Consider the following 18,502-nt stretch of genomic DNA (forward strand, 5'->3'; position numbering starts at 1 on the left):
CTTGGTAATCAAAATAATAATAATAATAATAATAATAATGCTCAAACTCATTTACAAAAAGTCAATTCGATTCATTTATGCCCCAAAAACATCAAATATTAACAAGAAATATAGCATTTACATATAAAATAACAGCTTGTAAGTTATAACACTTCTCTATTAATTATTCAGCGTATACCAAACAAGAACCTTCTACACGAGCATGAAAACAAACCAGCTCAAGTATACAACCGATACTACTGTAAGAGGCATAGCTGCACAGAGCAACATCATGTCGAATACCACTTCGAAGTATAACAAATTACATTTCTATAAGTTTTCCCGAGTAATAGCGTGTCCGAAGACACGTTATTACACTCCACTAAACACGATGGAAAATATTACCCGAGTTAGTGGATGCTTTATTTTAAGGCGGCACACGCTTTGTTCTGCAGCCATAAAATTCTTCGAGGCGGGATATGCACATGAAAGCTCGTTTCTGGTGAAGGACTATTTCAAATTCATTTCTGCGGCCATGTTTCTTAATTTCTGAGAAATTTCTGAAAATGATGGCCTCTCTGATGGATCAGATGCCCAACAACTCTCCATCAATGACTTCCATTCGGGGTTGCACCATGTTGGGATTTGTGGGCGTAATGTGTTGTTCACGATCCCTCCTACGTGTTATAGTTAGGACGTTTCTTATTTAAAATCGAAGCGTTCAAGAAATTGAAGAATAATGAGATAGAGCGAGCAAATTTATGTTATTATATAAATTGGACTCGTCGAGAGATAAAACAAACGGTGACCATCCAAGAATCAAATGCTCAAAAATATGGAGCATACCAATTATGGAAGCACAGTGCATATCTGCATAGGGTTCATCACCAGTCAGCAACTCCCACAAGACAATCCCAAACGAGTAAACGTCAATCTGAAGAATGAAAATGTAAAATATAAATAGAACAACATCTGCATGAATGCGTGAAAAAGACGTCAAAAAACAGGTACAGCAGCTCAAATTTAAGCACAATTACCTTTTCAGTAACCTTACTCTTCCCACTCAGGAGTTCGGGTGCCATCCATGGTAATGTCCCACGAACACCCCCGGACACTAAAGTGTGTTGTTTCACCTTCGATAGGCCAAGATCCCCAATCTAATATGAAATTCAGTAGAAAGAAAACGGGTTTAGATAAAAATAAAAAATCATATTCCCAAATCACCCAACTCCCAGAGAATATCAAAGCCAAACAAAGACCTTCAGATAATAAAACAAAATAAGGTTAAGTTGCCATGCAAATAAACTTTTACATTGATGCTTTCAAGCAGACATCCTGAGAACCAGAGGCAAGTTGACAAGAGCCATGGTACTATGTGGGCAACCTAATAGGAATTTTGGGCCAAATTTATTTAATAGTTCAGCCTATAATTTTTAAAATATGTCTTAAATTATCCTTGCTTAATATTGGAGAACTAAGCCAAAAAAATTTAGTAGAAAAGCCCATAATTTTTGAATTGTCAAAATATAAATTACCTTAGCCTAATATCGAGAAACTAATGGATCTTTTTCTTTTCTTACAAATATGCAAATTTTCGGTTTGTATTAAATATTTTAGAGATAATTTTGTTTGATAAATTTTGGTGTGATGTTTTTAATGTTATTGTTAATTGTATGTTGGGATTATTGATTATTTTACTATTTTTTTAAATATTGGGTTGAATATTTTTTAAGAATCTCCTTGAATCTGAGTTGTTGGAAAGCCAAGGTCAAAATGAATATGGAATAATGAGTGTTCCTTAAGCGTATGATGATTCATCGGTTTTTATTTGGGCATTTTCTAGTCAAATGTCCAAATAATTTTGTTTGAGTTGTGTATTGTATTAGGGGACAAAATTAATACCAGGAGTACGAAAAGATCGAAAAAAATTCGCCCACAAGATTGAAAGTTCATGGTTTCGTCCCTGACTGTAACCTGCTTCATCTTAAATTTATATTAATTTAGAGTTTTAGGTTATCATACATATTAAAATATTTTGCCCATCCTAAAATTTTCGAGTTTTAGTTTTGCCCTTCATCCACATCTAATCATGTAGTAAATGCAGTAAATGGACTAAACACAGAAACTCAAATGTCTTTGTTCAGTTACCAAACTTACCTTGCAAACTGGACGATGAGGGTCTCTCATATTTACCAGCAGATTCTCACATTTTAAGTCGAAATGGACGATATTCTTTCCGTGTAAGTACTCCATACCAAATGCAGCATCCATTGCTATTATTAGTCTTTTGCGTCTGTCGATTGTTCTGCCCAAAAAATAATCATAAACATCGCATATCAATCATCGGCTTTACAATATGCAGGCCAATGACAGAAAATAACCTGTCTTTCTTCTGCAAAAATTGTTTAAGAGATCCATTAATCATGAACTCGGTCACTGTTGCTAAAGATCCATCTTCACCATCACGAACTACACCGTAGAAAGAGACAACATTTGGGTGGTGCAATGAACTTAATATCAGCGCCTCCTTCCAGAAATCCGCAATCTATGTTTAAGAAAGATTGAGTTAAAACTTAAAACCCAATATGACAGGAAAAATCTAAACAAGTTACTAAACCAAGTCTTTTAAGAACAAAACATGCAAAGAAACCAAAAAACACGTTATAATTCAGTTCATATACTGACCACATTGCAGTAAAAGTTACAAAATACATAGGAAGATATAATCACCAGTAGCAAACGAAGAACTATTATAAGGTCATGTCAGTGTTCATCAAGGAAACATTGAACTTCACCAAATGTATCATAAGTCATTCCAGAAATTACACAATTTATCATCAGCACCTGCTCTTTCTATAAACAAACCAGCAGGTACACATTTGCTTCAGAAATTATCTTGATCTGAACAAAAAGGTTACTTCATCAGCATTTTAAGAGGATTCTAAAAAAGACAACAGACTATATCATTTTCCAACTAGTTCGTCCTGTTGGTGAAATCATAGGCAAGAACTTTAAAAATATTGATTCATTGAATAAAATATAAAACACAACATTTTGCGGCAAACGTCCACAAATACTCAATGTTGTATATAATAAACATCGGATTAAAAATTCCAACATGGAAATGAAGATTGTTTTAAAGCAACTACGCATTTAATTGAAAGGAAAAGGTTACCAGTCGTCCCCTTTCAGAAGGCTTTCCAGCAAAGCAGCTGGCTTTTATTCTTTTTATTGCTACATCAGAGCCCTTCCACTTCCCATGATAGACTGCACCATATGTCCCAGAACCTAACTCCCGGATCTCCTCCAGATCTGCACTTTTTATTGTCTACAAGGGTAACAAAATGTAGAAACAATAAATGGCTGCACACGATCAGAAAAAAAACTATTTAACATTAAAACATTTATGATGGACATAAAATTTCTCCGATGGCATGAAGATCACATAAACTAATAAAATATCAAATTTAACCTGTAATCCTTGATCAATCGCTTCTGCTTCAGCTTTTGTCGGCTCTATCTTAGAATTGTAAACATTTTCGTTATCAAAATCTACTTCCAATTCTGTGTTGGCATCCTATATAAAGCAAGAAAAAGAGTTTTAGTAAAAAAAAAGGACAGTAAATTAATGATAAAATTTACTCGATACTTACAACTCCATCCGCCTCCTTTTGAGTATGTTCATTTGCAACTACTTTATGCTCAGCCCCCAAAGCGGCATCATCTTGAATTTTAGACTTCATCTCATTCATACTTCGCAAGGCCGCCTCTTCTACACATGCAGTTAACTCCGGCAAGACTTCCAACTGGACATGCAGGGACTCCTTAGGAAAACCAACATTGGTTGCCTCTACTGTTGCAATCCCACCATTTTCTATAGATGGTTCCATAACATTTGATTGAATGGATGCGTAAGATGTTAAACCATTGGAATTATTCTCCATAATGCCACAAGTAACAGAATTTTCTACTGCTCCTGCGTGATTTGATTCTTTAGTAATATCTGTATCATTTCTGAAATCTATACTAGCATCAGCAAGAGGAATTGATTTATCATCTGCTAAAGATGCTGGGTCAGCCTTCTGAAAAGGGCCTTTGGAAGTACCAAACTTAGTCAACTCAGCTGCTGATTGGACGGGTTCCAGACCATATTGTTGAGGATTCTCCACAGTGTACATATTAGGAGTCAATTTTACAGTTTGGAGATTAAAATGTTCAGGTATGTGAGACCCATTGAAGACGATTTTTTGGGATGAATCAGCCCAAAGATTCTGATTCTCCAAAAAAGCTTGAACCCTGGGACTACCCTCCACTGTACCTCGGATGACTCCAGTACCGACAGAGCCATTCGCGAGCTGATGTGAAACTGATGCCTCATAAGAGGGAACACCATTTCTCCATAGAGCTTGTGAAGGAATGTGACATTGGGGTGCCGGGTGGAGATTATCATCCACATATCTATAAGCAGGATTTACAAAGCGAGTTCCGTCAGCAGATGGCAGATGAATATGTGATCCACTTGCAACAGCATGGTCTTGAAAAACTTGACTACCATACTCTAACCCAGACCGAGCATATCGTTGATCTTCATGATGGATGTAAGGTGATTGCACATGGTGTCCATCACATACATTACCACGACCATGGAGAATATTCATACCATTTTCGATAGTGTAGCCATCAGCTAACCTTCCAGCAACAGATATATGTGGTCTTGATTCCTCGGCCCAAGGATTTGACTGATGTGGTGAAGTCCATCCTCTTTCATGATTATGGGTCTTAGGATGCACAAATCGAGGATCATTTTGATATGCAGGGTGCATATTTGCATCCGAACTCAACATGTACACTTCCCGGTTTGGAGGGCATTCTGAGCAAGAATTAGGGACCTGAATATACCCATTTCCCAGGTTAGGAGTCTCGAGATGTGACTGTTCACTGGCCTTCCTAGAAGATTCAGGATAAACTTGATTTTTTGGAAAATTCATCCGGCAACTCTCACAAATACTGTTACGTTCATAAGCGCTGAACCCTTGGAGTATGTTACCAGGAAAACCAGCCTTCTCATTGACAGCAGATCCTGTTGGAATTAACACCACATTGTCTGAATACTGCAGAGGTTGTTCATACATGAATTGGGTATTGACTGGAGGTCGACTATAGTCCTCAGAATAAATTCTGTCAGGAAAGTCTCCATATGGAGTTCGACAGCGGGAAGAAGGCGAACTTGGAAACTCTGCAAATTGCCTCTGATCCATGTTTCCAGGATGCCTTGGGGAATAGTAGCCAGGACTCCATGGTGTCTCAATCTCGTTATATCTTTGAGCTATCGGTTGCTGAGGTTGCCCCGAACCCAAATGAGGTATTGTTAGACGCCGTAAATTCATCTGAGCAATTGGTAATTCCATGTTTCTTTGACCATGGAAGCTACCCTCTAGATTCATCTGATTAAAGAACTGCTCAGAAACATGACCATCGTCAAAAGGCACCGCTGCCAAAGACTCCCCAGGCTGCTTTCTACACTCGGGAGACTCGTTAAGGTTCAAAGCATCCACATACCTCCTCTCATTATCCCTTTCATCTCCATCACCAAAATGCAATGACCCATCCGGATCATTATGCAAAAACAAAAATATCCTCAACCTGATAAACCCGTCCCTGGATCCTAACTTGTCGTACTCCTCCATCATGTTTGTGACATCATCATCGTTGACAACAGATACCAAGGCATCAAGATCCTCATCCGGCTGTTGGTATTTCAACAAAGCTGCACCTTCCAAAAGCTCCCTCATTTTACCCATAAGTTCTTCATAAGTTATATCACGCGGGACGTTCACAATACGTGTCTCACCTCCAACATATCGAAGTTTACCATCTTGGGGCCGAGGCAATATACTACCCAAAAAGCTACACAAGAATTTAACACGTGGAATGTCATCATTAGAGCTCGGGGTGGAGCCAGCAGTCACCATGGTGCAATCCATCAAGGATACAGATTGATGCTGCTGATCAAAAAATTGGCATTCACGTTCGACTTCCACTTCGTTTAGATTGTCGATTTCCTGATAATTACACATAACATATTCCCATCGGTTTCATGATAAAAAGGTATGCTCCCACTCCATTCCTCAACTCCTCATCCAGAACCCAAATTACACCACTTTTCACACTTAAAGATTAAAAAAATCCAATAAAATCCAACAACAAAAAAAAAACTAATCTTGATGGCTAAAATTAACTAAATACTCCAGCGGTTAAAATTTCTTATAAGTGCCCCAAATCAAAGCAGCAACATCAGAACTCTCGAGCGCATATTCGTCTCAAAGAACCAAACTTTTCATCCAAATATTACTCTTAATACGTAAATTTGATCAAATCCCACAACAAAGAGAATACACACATATATCGGAAACGAAAAAAAAATAGCGATTCACCTGAGAATGGGGATTCCGAAAACACCAGAGCCCCGAATTTCCTGAAATTTCGAATTCAAGAAAACTCCGGAAAATCCCCCAAATCTAATAGATCCCTAGTACCCTTTTGCATCAAAAATAATAACAACAAAAAAAACAAAGTGATATGTCGTCTTTCCTAGAAAATCCGAAAAAAAAAGGAGAAACAATTTTCATAATTTATAGCTGCATAGATAGATATGTGTGTATCAAAGAAATGGAGTGGAGGAGTTTGTGATTATGGTTCATGTCGAAGAAGAAAAGGGGTGAGTTGTGGAGATGAGATGCCATGGCTGGGGATGCTGGAGGTGCCAGGTTACGAGACACGTGGCGGATTTTGAGTGCTTCGAATCAGTGATTATTTCTCTCTTCCTCTTATTTGTACCGCGCAGAGTTCGTTCATTAACGTTAATTAATACAAAACCACTAATGAGTTTTGTAAGATTGTGTACAAAACACTATTTTCAGGTTTGTATATATATATATATATATATATATATATAATATATATGTACATTCCGTAGATGGACGTCATTATATTAGTCAGTGTTCACATAAATACTCACAACGAGGTTCAATATATAAAAAAAATCTATATCAATAAATAACACAATGTATATATATAATATTTTTTAAAATGATATATGATTATCTATTACCATATTATAAGAGAAAATTAGAAATAAATTTCCAAATCTAAACTTAATTTTACCTAAATTTCATAAATCTAAAAAACTTTGTCCAACTCCCTCAACAAGAAAAAATTAACTAAAACACCCTTATATATTTTAATGATTGATTTTCTTGAGGAAAATGATATCAGAGTCGAGGTAAAATTATTTCAAACATATAAATTTATTAATATAAAGTAATCAAATGTTTGAGGAGGAGAATTTTCTCAAATAACATGTATCCGAACATAGGTTCGAGATTAATTATTTACAGAATATATTCCAAATTTTTGGAATTTTCGAAAAAAAAAATATCTAACCAAGGTTGAATCTCAAGAAAACAAGGGAACTTATCAGAGTTCTAGGCTAAACTTATGATTCAAAATAACAATTTTCTAGAAATAGTACATATTCTTCTAAACTTTCAATAGATCTTAGAGAATTCAAAATACAGTACATAATTATGGAAATATGTTGTATTATATACCACAAAATGTGGAAAATATTATTGAAAACTAGTAAGAAATTATTGGAATATTAAAGGATATTCGAATAAGAATTCAAAACCTAGAACAATGACCAAGTTCTAGTAAGATGACTTTAGAAGGAAGGTTACCACCATCATTTAGTACTGAACCCTAATTACATCAAAGAGGGAAGACTAAATTGATGTTAAAACCTTTAACTGAAGAAGAAAAATGATCGTTCTAATCAATACAGACTCAGAAAAGAAATTAATCCGATGACAATTTTAGAAAAGATTGGTCTAGAGGATCTTTAAGATCTTGCAGAATTTTTTGCAAATCTCAAAGCAGTAGATCTAAAGATGAACATAATTAAGGGCCAACAACCAACCATGACATGATCATCTTCGCAAGAACCACTAAGAGAAAGTTTGGGATCTCAGAATATAAATATGAGAGAATCCCAATCAGACTTTTACACTGGTGGAGAATCACACACAGCGGGAACAAGGTCAAGGAAAAATCAAATTCTTTTGCATCAAACACCATATGGGAAATCTGTTTTAAACCATATACATCCTTATGGGGTTATGCTTGACCTAGATGTATTAGATTTCAAAAATAGAAAAGATATCATAGATGATTGGACATCCGCTATGAGAATCGCAGCTTGCACACTCGATCTCAATAGAGAAGGATTCATTAAACTTCTGGAAATGAGTCTCATGAGATCAGTTAAAATTGCTTGGGACACGACTTCGTTAGAAACCAAAGAATCAGTCCTAGCCGTAGAATCTCTTAGCGAGATAGCCGGAAGAATGGCTACCGTTTTTAAAGCACAATTTATAGGGGTAGATTATTTTAATAGTTGAAGGATCGGTTCTAACACCTTCGAGGGTGCGTCAAACACAATATTCTTCATGAGCTTCAATAGCTCGTGTTCTAAGAATGTAAACATCGATGAATTAAATTGATTTTGGTGTTCAAACCAAGCGGAAGACACTCGAAATAATCATTCTTTAATAAAGCTAACTAATTTGAAAGCTTTTTAACTTGTGTAAACTGAATAACTGAAATAAAGGGTATCAATTCTTGCATGTATTAGTTCAGTTATAGCGAGAATTGAACTAATAATAGCTCGAACTGATCAAATCAGTTTGAAAACAATAGTTAAACAGTTAAGTAAAGATATGTTTATGGATGTTCGGATACTTCAACTGCTCCTACGTCACCCCTTCTACCACCTCGGGTAGGATCCACTAGAAGACTTTGATTTATACAACACCTTGGACAAACCCACTCAACTTAGTACTTACACTACTGCCTAACTGAACTCCTAGCCTAGACTGAAGGCAGCACCTTCCAGCAAACACTTGTTTAACGTCCATGCGTTAAAGACTACATACACAAGTTTAATATCTTTGTGCAAGAGTCACTCAACTTAACAGTACACTCAATTTTCTGTATGTGTGAGTGATGGTGTGTGTGTGTGTGAATTGATATATGAATGCAACACGAAAATATTCTCACAAACTGAGAATTTTGTTTCTAGACGAAGCGGCTGGCATGCTTTATTTTTCTCTTCTTTTTTGATCTTCACACACTTGTTTGTTGATGGTCTTGATCTTGTATTTATAGAGGCTTCGTGACCATACATCAAGATTCATCAAATATGTTCATTGCAGTTGAATATGTTCCTCGATATTTGTGACTTGTCCCATGCGACAGTATTCTGGAACGTCTTGACTTTAAGCTCTGTTGCAACGTCTATTATTTTCCTTTGACTGGACAATTGCTTTTCTTAATGCACACAGCTGGATTCCACTTAGATAAGTTTGTTGTGTTCTTCAAACTGGTCGGATCCTAACTGATGTTTTGAACTGGTCAGTTAAACTAGTCTTGAACTGGTGTGGTGAAATCAGTTGACTCGTCAGCTGAACTGATTTCAGTGATTCAGTTGAACTGATCAGCTGGGCTCTTCATCAGTTAAGCTCTTCATCAGCTGACCGGGCTTCTGAAGGTCTTCTATTGAACTACCTATCAGCTGGACAATCAGTTGAACTGGTCTTTAATATAACAATTGAATGGGTTCAGTTTGGGCAATCAGTTGGCGCTTTCAATTTTCATCTCGAAAGCTTCGGTTTAGGCTCGGTAGCTTTCTGCGCACTTAGTTAAATTTATTAGAAACAAAATAACAAGTTTTGTTAATATCAAAATCAAGATTACGAACATGAAATGTTCCAACAATAGTCAAGAATGGTGTCATCTGACATCATTACAAAAGAATTACAAACGATTAAAGGGTATTAACAAACGTATCCATTTGTGTTGTAAAGAAAATGATCTTCCAACAATTATTGGAAGTAAACCACAAAGACAAAAGAGGAAAAGTTTTAGAACTCATCCTTATGCTAGAAGTGGAAGAAGTTATTGGAAACCAAGAACAGATTGGTATAGACAAAAGGCCATATCTTATAAATCTGGGCTAAGAAGTGGACCGTCAAGAAGTAGGGTATCATCTCAAGCATTGAGTATATCTATCATCTCAAACATCGAGTATATCTCGAAGCACGTGAATAACACCTACAAAGAAAATTTTTAGAGACTAAAAGAGACATTTTATAGAAAATTGTCAATTCAGTTTCGCAGCAAGCGTGGTGATGAAGGAAACTTTTGAATCCAAAAATGAAGGATTATAGATGATCTAGAGAAACAATGCTCCAATTAAGAGCAGATAAGCAGTTCCAACCAGAAGAAATAGAATGCCTCCAGATAGCTCTACATCAGAATGAGGTAGAGTATGAATCAAGAGTATCATTAGAAAATGTGAAGAAAAAGATGAAAGAAAATTACAATGAAGATCTCTTGACATGGTGGGATAAAAATCAATGCAAATCATGTCTTAAAATTAAGGAAGGAAAGGAGTATGAATATAAATGATCAAAGAGATATGCAGATTATAATCAAGGAACATCTGGACCTTAGCTTAATCAAAGCGGGAATTTCACCATATAGTAGCACAGGATTTCTTGTAAGAAATCATGGTGAAATAAAAAGAAACAAACACAAATATTTATTAATTACCAAGAAATTAATAAGATTCTGGAGTTTGATGGGTATTTCATACCTAGTAGAGAACATCTAATTTGTTGCATACGCAATGCAAAGATATTCTCTAAATTTGATTATAAGTCTGGGTTTTATAAAATTCGGATGCAGGAAGAAAGCAAAAAAGTCACAGCTTTCTCCACACCACGAAGACACTATATCTGGGAGGTATTACCAATAGAATTGGCTAATTCTCTTCAGATATTCAAAGGAAAATGAATAATATATTTAAAGATTATTTCAAATTTATGTTTGTATATATTGATGATGTTATAATAACATCTAAAAATATGGAGGAACATATTATGCATATAGAAATTTTCTCTAATGTTTGTAGAAAAGAAGGATTGGTTCTATCTGAAAAGAAAGCAATCATTGACACAAGACAAATTGAATTCTTCGGAATAGAAATCAATGAATATGGTATAATTTTGCAGGATCATATAGTAGAAAAAGTGCAAAATTTTACCAACGAGCTAAAAGAAAATAAACAACTTCAAAGTTTTCTGAGAGTTGTTAATTTTGCTAGGATGTTTATTAAAAACTTCGCAAAACATAGAAAAATGTTCAGTCTATTATTGAAAAGAGATGCAAAATTTATATGAATGAAAGAACACACAGGGACTTTGTCAACCAAAGAAGATTTGTAAAAATCTTCCGAAATGGCTATTCCTCAGGATGAAAATTATCTGGTATTATATACAGATGTCATTGATCATTGGTGGGCGGCAGTTTTAACAAAGCTCACAACAGAAGTAGAGTAGCCATGCAGATATTGCAGTGGACTCTTCTCAGATGCATAAGCCATAAGATGACATATCAACAAAAAAGAATTTTATATAGTAAAAATGAATTTTGAAAAATGGCCATTATTTTTACTTTCAAAGAAATTTATTTAAAAAGTTGATAATACACAGGTAAAAGCATTCTCGAGGAATAAAATAGAATCTAAACCCGAGATGGCCAGATTATTAAGATGGCAAGGGTTATGTCAAAATTATATTTTGATATTGTGATCATTAAATCTCATGAAAATATTCTTGCAGATTTTTTATCAAGAGATGGACGGCGGTGATATTGATGCCATCATAAAAATGCAAAGGCATATGAAGGAACACCTTGAAATACTTCAAAACGAGTTCCATAAGCTTGCCCTAAATGCAGAAGTTGCGGGTAGGCTACAACAAGCCGATAAGAAAATTGTCTCTGATATAATAACATGATGTCTACAGGCTTATACTCAGGTATGGTCTGTAATACAAAGGCCTAACCTCCAAGATATTGAGAAACCACTGGTTTCCAAAATAGAGAGTTTTCGCGTACAAAACTCTATACCCGGAGCAGGGGATTCAAATATCCCTAGCACAAGTATTAAGTCGGGATCATCTCCAGATGAGTCGGTTGAAACAAAAATTGAAACTCCATATTCATATCTCAAGTCTTCAAGTCAACCCTTCACCTCGGGAATCGAAGAGAGAAAGATCAACCATAGACCTAATATAGACATGGGAAAATCTACGGTTGATATTGATGAAGCTACAATTTCTCCATTGCAGGTATATCAAAAAATGTGAGAGAAATTAAAAACAAGAGTAGGTATTAACCCTGCCACAATCAGGGTTGATGTTTCAAGAAAATATCATAGGGTATGGATGAAACCAAATTCATACCCAAAGAAATTAAAATTCTAGTATGAATTCGGGGCTCTTGCCTTAGTTTATACTACATCACCTAACTTCCCCGAAATTTCAGGACTACCTAAATGGATTCAAGAAGCGGTTCATGAGACATAGGCAAATAACAATTATTTGTTCATAAGAGACATTCTGGAGCTATATTTCTTCAGTACAACACCAGAACCAACAGGAAAATGCTCTCACGAAGCCTTTCTTTTTCATCAAGTTAAGAAGACCAGATGTTAATGTGCAAAAAATCATCAAAGATCCTCCAACAGAAGAAACACCCCTTGTTGCTTCAATAACTGAAGATGAAATTTCCACCAGAAGAGCGTGAGGTCTATGAGTCTGTCTAACCAGGATGGACAAAGTCAAGTTTCCGTTTAAATTTTATCATAATTTAGTATACGGAGCTTTCTTGTTAAATACTATGACAGGAAAAACAACAAGTTTTGCATAAGATTTATTTGAAAAGAAAAGAAATCTTTTCTGGAATAGCAAGCTGTCGAGGAGTAAAGAAACTCGTCGGAAATTCTGCAACATGGCTCATGTGGGAAGATGATCAGAACAGATCTGCCTAGAATGCCCAAATCAAAAAGAACAAGAATTTGGCAAGGGCTTCAGACCTAGATCAGATAAGAAGTATCTTGCAGATACATGACCAAGTGGTGAAAGACCACAACCACGTTTTCCTCGGGGAGACCAAAAATTTAAGATTCCGCGACAAAAATAAAGTGGACTACCATCATTTTTCCTTAGGGATAACAAAAGAAAAAGATTCTCCGACAAAAGTAAGTAGGCATGCAATTTGCCCACTAACTAAAAGACTTGGACCAAGAAATACACCTATAAATATAGATTAAATGGGAACAAAAAATCACACAAGAATTAAAACGATGTTTGGAACCCCAGAAAATGTATTCTACATATTTCAAGGTTTCCAAAAGACGAATTGTTAAGAGAAAGTAGCTAGTAATCTTCAAAGATCTATACAAACTATTAAAAGAAGTAGAGAATGAGATTTCAGCTGATATGATGCAAACACATATCTACTGATAATGCCAGGAGATACAATTAAAAGAACAAGTTGTTCCTAGATTAATAATCTAGAAAATTACAACTCAAGAAAAAGAAGGGTCACTCAACCACCCACTAAACCCACTCAAGAGATAGTATCAAATACAGCTGAATGACAATAAAAAGCTATGACAAGAGTTTGAAGTCCGTAAATCAAATGCGTAAGGGGCTTCTATAAATAGCAAGACAGAAAGAAGAAGAAGACATCATTCAAACTCTTCATTTTCTTTCAAAACATTGTAATATATACTATCTAGTTTATGTATGTTTTAATTTCAGCTACTTAAACAAATTCCTCCTCCTCTACAAGAGATTACTATTTAATAATAATTTGTTATGTTTAAATAAAAAGACCAATGTTTTTGTCCATCTCATGTATTAATTATAAATTGAACTACTTTATTATATACTCTGAGATAGGAAACGAAACAGGGTTGTGCTAAGTGTGGTTGAAAGAATCTGCATCAGAATCCATCTGTTGTGATCGTGTGGTTGAGATGTGAGGAGAAATCTGTAAAACTCGGTGGATATAACCTGACGGCACTCTGGTAAAAAAGGTAAATTGTTCAATTTATTATACGGAAGCATGATGGACCATTTATTAAAAAAATCGATCATCTGATCATAATATATATGCTAGAAATCTTGTGTAGTTATATGTCTCGAGGCTATATGCTTTAAAGAACAAGCTCGATAGGTATAACAATCACACGTACCAGAATCCATGAAGATTAAGGATTTTTTTGAAAATTTTAGAAAAATTGGAGAGTTAAAAAAATAAATAAAAGAATGAGGAGTAAGGAGAAAGTTGAGAATGGAAGTCGAGAGTTTTTCAAATTTACTAAAATAAGTTTTATGATATTTTTATTAAATAAAAGAAATATTTTTTTTAAATTTTACAAGAGTCTTTTTGGTTTGTCAACAATCATACGTGAAACCGAAGTTAGTTACTCTAATTTTTAAAATTTTAATGATATATGTAAATTATTAATTGGCATTTAACTCCTTTGTTTTAAAAACAAAAAGCTCATACAACCTCAAATTTAGATGCAAAATACAATTGTAAAATACAATAATATTCATTGTTAGCATTAAAGGCAGATTTTTTTATTTTTTATTTTTTGGTTATCATCTTCCCAACCCCCTATATAAAATGATATCTAACTAAGATAATGATAGATGATATTAAACTTAGTACTAATTGACGATCCCATGATTTATACTAAAGAATCTCATGACAGATTATGATAATTTATGGTTGCACTTTGATGGATTTGATTTAGAGGATATGATTTGACTTGGAAAATAGATTTTAAATGACATCGATCTTGAACGTATTTGAAATTCATCACAAATATCGTTGAAAATGTTTAACCTGATACAGAGTGGATTTGAATTCAATTGTATTATCTCATTTAAACAAGTCTAATAATTTGAAATTCATCTTTATAAATATATCTATTCAAACACAACCAAGAAGATTATTAATCAACGAAATTGCACATGTCCATGCATTATTGAGAATAGTATATCTTAAGTATATTCTCATCATCCTCTTCAATCACCATCAAACTATCGTCTCAAGAATAATGCCAATTACATTCCTTCCTTTGAGGATAATTATATATAACTTGTAGTCATTATTTTCCCCTCTTATACATACATGCAACATATATTACATACCCATGTACATTTATATATATTTGTATGACGATGGAACTCGCAACTATTATCTTTCGATGCATATTTGGTAAATCTTTGGGATGACACAATAGTTTGCAAATCACGCTAGTCACATAAACTGCATTGGACAAACAATGTACGACAGACTCTCCCGAGAAAATGTTGGTAGGGGAATCGAATTCCACCATTAGTAAGCCGCTCACCTACTTCACCGACTCGAACACATCTTGAAGTTACATGCACATAGTATTCACATTATTGAAGTTACATACTTATAGTATTCACATTATATTATATAATCATAAAAATGTGATTGCTGCCATTGTCACAAGATATATCCAAATGATCAATTAAGTCACTAGTTTTCATAAAACTTAGGGATTCATATATATCACATGAATCACACATGTGTGTAGAGTGTGTGATCGATCGAATTTCCCAACTTCATGTACAATATTATGCTATGAGTACTGTAGAATATCTCAGACAAAAAAAAAAAAAAAAAAAAAAAAAACCAATCAACTTATTCAACGGGAGAATCTTCTTATAAAATAAATTAATGCTGAATTATATATAATATTATGCTGTCACCTAGAACAAATACGGCACCCGTCAATAAGAAATGAAATCAATTTTCTTGGAAATATGGTACAATTTTTTTTAACCAATATGGTACAATTTTTATTTAACATGATTTTGTGATGACACTTTGAAAGTTATTAATTACCAATTGATACCTCATGGATGAGCCCATCACCCCTGGCCCATCCCAAGCCCAGGTGGAAGACAGGTCCATCAAGGACCCAGGTATTCTCCTATAAATACCAGGTTTGAGCGTATGATTAGAAAAAATTCAATATTGTTTTCAGCAGCACCCTTAGCTGCTCCTCCCATATAACCTCAGTCACTGACTTGAGCGTCGGAGGGGCTACGCCAGTACACCCTCCTGGCCCCCTCTTAACGGTCTTTTTCTTGATTTCAGGCTCAGGGTCATCTTAAAGCCCACGTCTGAACTAGTGACGCTCGTTGGGATCGGACCCTAGATTTCCCGTTAGTATCACCAATGTTTTAATAATCGAATAAGTGATCGAATCTATCTTAATCAAAAAACTATTATATTAGGTAAAATAATATTTTAATAAAGTAAAAATATATTTTAAATTTTAAAAACATATAAATAAATAAAATATATTATCAAGGTTTAAAATCTAAACAACGTATATATATTCAAATATAATTATATCTATATTTTTAAACAAAAAATAAATCGCTCTAATATTATTAAAATACTATATTTTAACAAATTTTAAAATCTAAATAATCATATATAAATAAAGTTAAAATTTAAACGATTAGAAATAATTTTAAAAATTTAAATATAGTAAAATAATCAATTTATATCGAGATAAAAACAACTTTATTTTCAAGAATCTCTCGACAAAACGTAGAGAAATTGAGGTCAAAACCATTAATTGTTGTTAGCTTGAGATCATGTATAGAGTAATTCTGCTTGTACAACTTTAACTGTCTTGATGCGTATGCAATCATCATTCTTTCTTGTATGAGCACACATCCGGGACCTTGCTCGTAAATGTAGGTAGTGAAATCCTTGTTTTCAATTGATCGATGCTGTTAGTATGATTTACTTGATTTGCTTGTAGTCGAGTTCTTGTTTTTTTAGATTAAGTTGCAACTTTTCGATGAACATTGGATAATTTGGTTAACCAATTTTTTATTTTTCATTTTTATAAAAACTAGCGTCCATTGGCAAATGATGACCGATGCGCATACATTTTACTGCTACATACTGCACGTGTGAAAAGTCTAGAAATTATATTACAATTAAAATTGTTAAAAATTAATTTTTTTTATATAAGAAGACTAATGTCACAAGTACCACCAAATTTGTTAACAAATTTTACAGCACAAAAAATTCAATAAAAAATTCTTTTTATCAAAAGTCATATGATAAATTCAATACAAAATCTCATGAGATAATAATAACATCTCACAATATAATAGAAAAATCTCATGATATAATTATCGTAAATATGTTATACATATATTTATTGTACTCTTAGCATTATTCAATTATTATACTACTGATGGTATGCTATTTTAAAAGTTGAAAAAATATGGATAAATATTAAAAAAAACAAAACTATTTTATTAAGATGTATTTGTTACAAATGAGCTAAAAATTTACTAAAGTAAGTTTTTACAATATACTGATGGAATTTGTAATCTTATTTGAGTATTTTTTTGTTTATAAAAAGTTACGTGATAACCAAAAAAAAAAAATTACTTTAGCCCTTTATGCTTTATAATATTTTAAAAAAAAAATAGGGTACATCAAACTAAATTTCATATTAATATTAACATTATATTATCATATGTACGTAGAGTACATGACCAACTAAACCGCAAGGTATTTTTTTTTTTAACCTCGATTAATTATAAGAAAATGACCACATCATGTGTATTGTGTATTAAGAGATCATTTTTTAAATTAAATAATTCATTGAAATTATTTTATAAATTTTCCCACTCAAAACTCAAGTAATTAATATTTTGTTTTCTTCAATTTTGAGTTAAGCCTAATTGGGCCCTTGTTATGACATGATGTTTTTTGATATCTTGGGACTTGGGACCCCAAAGCCAAATAAAAATTGAATCGCCTCAATTTGTAGACTCCGAGAGTATCTAATGTAAAAGATTTAATGATTTTTAGAAGTTTTAAAAATTTAGAGATATTCAATTACATTTTTTGCATATTTTATAGAAATCTAGGAACATTTAAAATATATTTTTATCGAGTTTTAAAAATTCAATAACATATCTATGTGTCAAACAAAAATTAAAGGCAAAAACTTATGTGAGACGGTCTTACGGGTCGTATTTGTGAAACAGATATCTTATTTGGATCATTCATGAAAAAAATTACTTTTTATGCTAAAAGTATTACTTTTTATTGTGAATATGGATAGAGTTGACCCGTCTTACAGATTATTATCCGTGAGACGGTCTCACATGAGACACACTCAAAATTAAAAACTAGTGTAAAGATTAATTTTTTTTAATTAAAAACGGTTAAATTAATCAAATGAATGTAATGTTAATTTGTAAAATGATCAATAGTGTAAATTATATGCTAAAAATTTAGGAGTGAGTCTCATGTGAGACCGTCTCACGGATCTTAATATGTGAGACGGGTCAACCCTACCAATATTCACAATAAAAAGTAAGACTCTTAGCATAAAAAGTAATACGTTTTCATGGATGACCCAAGTAATAGATATGTCTCATAAATACGATGCGTGAGAGCGTCTCACACAAGTTTTTGTCAAAATTTAATGTGGTGGAATATTATTTCTGTAAAAAAAAAAAAAAAA

General features: G+C 33.6%; 1 protein-coding gene across 3 annotated transcripts; it reads right to left on the bottom strand.

The window, feature by feature from the left end:
* Positions 1-255: 255 nt before the first annotated feature.
* On the bottom strand, positions 256-6,833 carry LOC140803008 (uncharacterized). Of its 3 annotated transcripts, none has more exons than XM_073158677.1 (9): positions 6,414-6,833; positions 3,633-6,041; positions 3,452-3,556; positions 3,155-3,307; positions 2,361-2,524; positions 2,137-2,284; positions 1,017-1,136; positions 826-913; positions 256-656 (listed from the first exon to the last, which is right to left on the bottom strand). In XM_073158677.1, exons 2-9 carry the CDS (start codon positions 5,961-5,963, stop codon positions 490-492), a joined length of 3,276 nt encoding a protein of 1,091 aa, XP_073014778.1. In that variant the 5' UTR covers positions 5,964-6,041; positions 6,414-6,833; the 3' UTR covers positions 256-489. The 3 variants fall into 3 exon arrangements, with proteins under 3 accessions (XP_073014778.1, XP_073014777.1, XP_073014776.1); XM_073158676.1 differs by having other exon boundaries at positions 3,633-6,298; XM_073158675.1 differs by having other exon boundaries at positions 3,633-6,833.
* Positions 6,834-18,502: the final 11,669 nt, after the last annotated feature.

Source organism: Primulina eburnea, chromosome 10, assembly GCF_022965805.1.
Source record: "Primulina eburnea isolate SZY01 chromosome 10, ASM2296580v1, whole genome shotgun sequence".
Classification (NCBI taxonomy): domain Eukaryota; kingdom Viridiplantae; phylum Streptophyta; class Magnoliopsida; order Lamiales; family Gesneriaceae; genus Primulina; species Primulina eburnea.